Below are 6,000 nucleotides of genomic sequence, written 5' to 3'. Positions count from 1 at the left end.
GTTTACAGCTTCTAGCATCTTAATATCACTTTATTAACACATGATATAAAGTGTGCAACTATAACTCTCTATTCTTGATCCAAGTATAAACATCATATCCTACATATTATGTATTCTGCGTGTAGTTCAAGCAGTAATAATATTGGTTATGACTTTTTTTGAGAACCCGTAATATTTGCGGGAAAATAAAGGCTATTAGGAACAGGCGGCCATCTATTATCTATACTTATTATGATACTGTATTGCATTTTTAGATTTGCCGGTCATTCTGTGCTTGATGATAAGAATTTAACATTGGCTTTACAGCACAATGTTGATATCCAACCCAATTTTTAAAAAGAATAGATTAGAAAGATTTTCATTACTTGATAGCATTAAGAGATATTTAAAATTACGTCATCGTTTTTGTGTTGTTGAATATTATTACTTGATAGTACAATAGAAATTTAAAATTACGTCATCAATTGTTGCTGTGGATATGCTAGAATTGCGTAGAATAAATTATAATCGCACTGAAAGTCGTACGTCAAAAAAGGAGTGAGTATTACGGCCTAGCAGATTTTCTTCGTATAGAGCAGTAAAGTTAGGTGCCCCAAACGTAAACAAAGGTCGAGAAGCACGTGGCAAACCACATGTTCCTGTCTTGACAGCTCACGTTCCAATGTAAATAATAGAAAAAAATAACCTTTAAAATTTGGCTGTTAGGTGGCAAAAGAAACACATATTCATAAATACTCGATCATGCATCAAATAATGTCTAGATATGGATATTTTATGGAACAAAAGGTAAAATTTTCTAAAATTTATCAAAAGTTACAGTCTATCTATTTTTAGACCAGAGCAAATTATTGCGCTGGTGTGAACAAACGAGAATTATTTGGAGCCTGATTTTCATAATAATTTAGCCTTATATTATTATTTCTGCAATTGTTAGATTTTATGTAAACATATTTTCAATACTGAAAGTGTATTGCCTACAACTCAAACTACAAAATTGGGAGACCTATATTGTGCGTAAATTATTCCGGTCCCTAACGGAAATCACTAGCAACTTGTTATTGTTTACGTTTGGGGCACCTAACTTTACTGCTCTATTAATGTGAGACAACCGATGATAGAATTAGCCTGAAATAAAAAGAAGGTTTGCAATTACTCGTTCATCAGTCTGTAAAAAATAGTTTTAAAATGTTTAGATTTGTCAGTAATTCTGTGCTCAATGATTAAAAATTTTACATTGGCTGTTTGTAACAATGTTGATCCTCAACCCTATTTTTTAAAAATAATAATTGATAAGCTATTTTAAAAATCTTTCCTTTTTATTATTACAAAGCAAAATTAAATGGTATGTGCCCAGTGTGAGCTAGAGAGTTCCTTGTATGTAACCCATCTCACCGAAACGGTTCTATGTTGAGATGATTTCGATGCTAAAACTTTGATAAAATACATTTTTTAAACAAAAATGAAATTTTACGTCTAATCGAAAACAAAAGAAATGCAGTCCTTTAAAGTGACGAAAACTAAAATCTCATTTTTCTTGTCAATTCTACTGTAAACCAATCTTTTGGCAGCAGCTGCTGCTTCTAATGGTCTCACACTATTATACTACTATTGCGATGGTCTATCCAGGCAGCGAATTTGTTGCCGCATAATTTGTATACAGTCGAAAATCCGCCCGGTAGCCTCGTCACAACACAAAGCTCGACCAGATGCTCTGCGATTTCAGGTTCTTTGCCACAACGCGTACAGCTTTTTGGCAACTGATTAAGTCACTCAATCCTAGAGATTTTTGCTACTGTTCAAAATTGGAAGAAAAAAATGGATTAAAAATGAGCATGTACATAGATAGTTTTATTCAACTAGATATCATTAACATGTAAAAACTAAAAACATTAGCTTTGATACCACGCCTATAATTTGTCTCATAAAAATGTAATAAATAGGCATGGGGTAAAAGTAACCCCGGGTAAACTACGGATATAGTCGGTGTTAGGGTTGAGTGAGTTAATCCCGACGTATTACTGTTTTGAGATGGTAATTTGTCATATTATAATATCATGTAAAAGCAACTTTTTATAACTTCTGAAGCTTGATGTATCTAACCAGGACTAATCAAATCGTTTGGATTGCAGTGGCCGCTTTCATATTATTATAATAGGAGTACAAACAATGACATGTGTTGTCTGTTTGTTTGTTTGTTTCCTTGTGTGTGTGTGTGTGTGTGTGTGTGTGTGTGTGTGTGTTGGTTCTCATCATTAGAATAGCTCTTGCTACCATCGAATGGTGCTCGTAAACATGTTATAGAGTAATCCTAGCACTTATACGCATATACCTTAATTATAAGCAACTACAAATTCAATCAAACCCGTGTTACACAACCATTAACACCTGATATCCTTATTCAACTTGTCTGCTGGAGGAAGTTAAGTTATCAATAGAATAAGTCACAAATAAAGATTATTGTTATAATTATCATCATCATCATCATCATCATCATCATCATCATCATCATCATCATCATCATCGTTATCATCATTATTATTATTATTATTAATATTAATTATTATGTTATTCTTAATAATATTATCATCATCATCATCATCATCATCATCATCATCATCATCATCATCATCATCATCATCATTACTACTACTACTACTACTACTACTACTACTACTACTACTACTACTACTACTACTACTACTACTACTATTATTATTATTATTATTATTATTATTATTATTATTATTATTATTATTATTATTATTATTATTATTATTATTATTATTATTATTATTATTTGCTGAACTTCCCTCAAATCATAATATAATATTTCATTATTTTTAACTAGTAGCAAGAGACATAAGCTTTCTCTTTACGTTAGAAATAATAGTGATGCAGCTCACACGCCATTAGGCAATGTACGTATCGTGTGGTCTTGTGGTATGACAGTCGCTTTCGGATCGGAAAGTCCTGGGTCGAGCCTCGCTCGGCGCAAAGTTGAGTCCTTGGAAAAGGCGCTTTACTCACATTCTCCCACCGTACTCAGGTGTGAAATGAATATCTGGACGTTGACAACGTTGTCTCTGTCAGAAAAAAAAAATATTGTAATATCGTCTAACGGGCGTCATGTTTCGTTCACATGTTATGTATTGCTGTTAGTCAGGGACCCCTTGTAAAGTGCTTTGAGCATTTAGTGGATATTGCGCTATATAAAAGCTCTAAAACTGTACGTATCAAGCATGTACACAGTATACTTGACAGTCATTGTGTTATACAGTATGGAGCTGTAAAATTTTCACTTTAAGAAGAATGATAATAATATTATTTCAATGAGAAAAGGCTTCATACTAATGAGTGAAACGATTTCTCTCTGTGGAAATTAGATGGGAAAAACTGAACAAAAGAGAACAGTCGATGAAGTCGCAGAGAAGATCGCCAATCCCACAATCCCCCAAACATCGGAAAGGAAGTGATAGGGTCAGTCCTGTGGTAAGTTATCTTTTAAAAAAAAAAAAGTTCCTTAAAAAATGCCATGCTTTGATAGATATATTATGTAGTAATTGTTCCATCATGCCAAATTATAGTGTCAGAGTAAATTTCAGAATGTGTTGAATTTATATAAATAAATTGGAAAAAATTAATAATAATAAATTTTTAAAAATAATTTTAAAATAAATAAATAAATAAATAAATAAATAATAATAATAATAATAATAATAATAATAATAATAATAATAATAATAATAATAATAATAATAATAATAATAATAATAATAATAATAATAATAATAATAATAATATACAGGACATTTACAGGACATTCTCTTGCTACTCTTTGGATGGGATTCAAGTCTATTTCCAATTGATATAATAGACCCAGCTACCTAGTCACTGTTGATGGGATAAAGGAGTCAGAAAAAGTCTACCTCTAAACTTATTTGAAACCAGTCTTGTTTATTATTCATATGCTCAAAGAACTGAGCAACGGGATCCTGTATAAATCACCTTCAGTTCAAGTTCAGATTTTATACAGTTATGACTTCTCCGTCATTGTATTATTGAGTTGAAAGATAAATGTTAAATAGTTGGCCAACTTTGGTCGGAAATATTTAGGATTTCTGGTGGGAGAGTGTTCCATTCCTTGATAGTTCTTGGGAAGAAACTGCGCCATTAAGCCCGTGGCACCGGAGTTTGTGTCGGTTTCTATAGCGTGACGCAGACAATAGCAATTGCTTGCTATTCTTTGATTTGGTTGTTAGGTTTTGCTATTCTTTGGATAGGATGTTAAGCTATCTCAAGGAAAAGGTACTTTCCACCAGATCTAACACACCCAGCTACCCAGTCACTGCTGGGTGGTGGACTGGGGAGGGGGGTCAGAAAAAAAATAATCTCGACTGGGTCCATCTGCAAGTGAAGCGAGTTCTCTACCAAATGGGAATCGCCCCCCCCCCCCCCCCCCCACCCACCACACACCGAAGAATAAAGAGATGTCTTTTATTATTCCATTTTTAACATTTGCTCACCTCAACTCACAATGTCAGATCGAGATGATGTTTGTTGACTTTTTTTGTTCATTTTGCTGTTGGTGTTACAGGAAATTTATAAGGGTGTTGAAGGAATAAGTCAATCTAGATTCTATCCAAAATTAAGGCACGTTATTCAATTTAAACCTTCAATGCAATCAAAGGAAAACTATAAAGTAAAAAAAGAAAAAAGAATAAAAAAGTGAAAGAAAAAGAAAATGTAGTTGGTTTGTTGTTTTTTGGGGGTTTTTTTTGTTTTGTTTTTCTTGTTTTTTGTGTGTGTTTTTTTTAAAAACAATTTTTGTTTGTTGTTTGTTTGTTTTATTTGTTTATTTGTTGCCGTTTTTTTTTTGTTTTTAGTTTTTATTGTCTTTTTGTTTGTTTGTTTTAGTATTCTTTTACAGCCATAAAGACCCACAGATCCTGATCTTATCATTTTGTCTGCAGCGTGCTACAATGGACAATAGTAATTAATTGTTTTATTTACTACAATATTCATAATATGCTGTATTCCCAGGATGGTCGACCACCCAGCATTCTAAGGCAGACCTCGGACAGTTCAGATATGGACAGTCTTAGATTGAGGATGGGTGAGAAATGTTGACCTATTTACGAAACATCATTGTCATCTTGACCTCATCGTTGTCATCATCATCATCATCATCATCATCATCATCATCATCATCATCATCATCATCATCATCATCATCATCATCATTATAATTATTACTACTACAATTACTGCTACTACTACTACTACTACTACTACTACTACTACTACTACTACTACTACTACTACTACTACTACTACTACTACTACTTCTACAACTACTACTACTACTACTACTACTACTACCTACTACTACTACTACTATTACTACTATACTACTACTACTACTACTACTACTACTATTACTACTACTTTCTACTACTACTACTACTACTACTACTATCTACTACTACTACTACTTATATACTATTATATACTACTACTATACTACTACTACTACTACTACTACTACTACTACCTACTACTATACTACTACTACCTACTATACTACTACTATACTATACTACTACTACTACTACTACTACTACTACACTTACTATTACTACTACTACTATCTACTACTACAACTACTACTACTACCACTACTACTATTACTACTACTACTATTTCTACTATACTACTACTACTACTATACTACTACTACTACTACTACTATACTATACTACTACTACTACTAGTACTACTACTACCACTACTACGACTACTAGTACTACTACTACTATTACTATATATTATATACTACTTACTTACTACTACTATACTACTACTACTACTACTACTACTACTACTACTATCTATACTACTATATACTACTACTACTACTACTACTATACTACTATACTACTACTACTACTATACTACTACTATACTAACTATTACTACTACTACTACTACTACACTACTACA

The 6,000-nt window shown here is 32.4% G+C and overlaps 1 protein-coding gene across 1 annotated transcript in view; it reads left to right on the top strand.

The window, feature by feature from the left end:
• The window catches only part of LOC144980118 (uncharacterized), a 98,336-nt gene that overhangs the window by 70,322 nt on the left and 22,014 nt on the right, over positions 1-6,000 (top strand). Inside the window, exons 13-14 of the mRNA XM_078927662.1 lie at positions 3,384-3,489; positions 5,041-5,113. Coding sequence (XP_078783788.1) covers positions 3,384-3,489; positions 5,041-5,113 — 179 coding nt within the window. The remainder of the gene's footprint in view (positions 1-3,383; positions 3,490-5,040; positions 5,114-6,000) is intronic.

The sequence above is a fragment of the Berghia stephanieae genome, chromosome 9, assembly GCF_034508935.2.
Source record: "Berghia stephanieae isolate SIO BIC M18660-M18661 chromosome 9, UCSD_Bste_1.3, whole genome shotgun sequence".
Classification (NCBI taxonomy): Eukaryota; Metazoa; Mollusca; class Gastropoda; order Nudibranchia; family Aeolidiidae; genus Berghia; species Berghia stephanieae.
The sequence above is the reverse complement of the archived record's forward strand: the minus strand, read 5'-3'. Positions and strand labels throughout refer to the sequence as shown.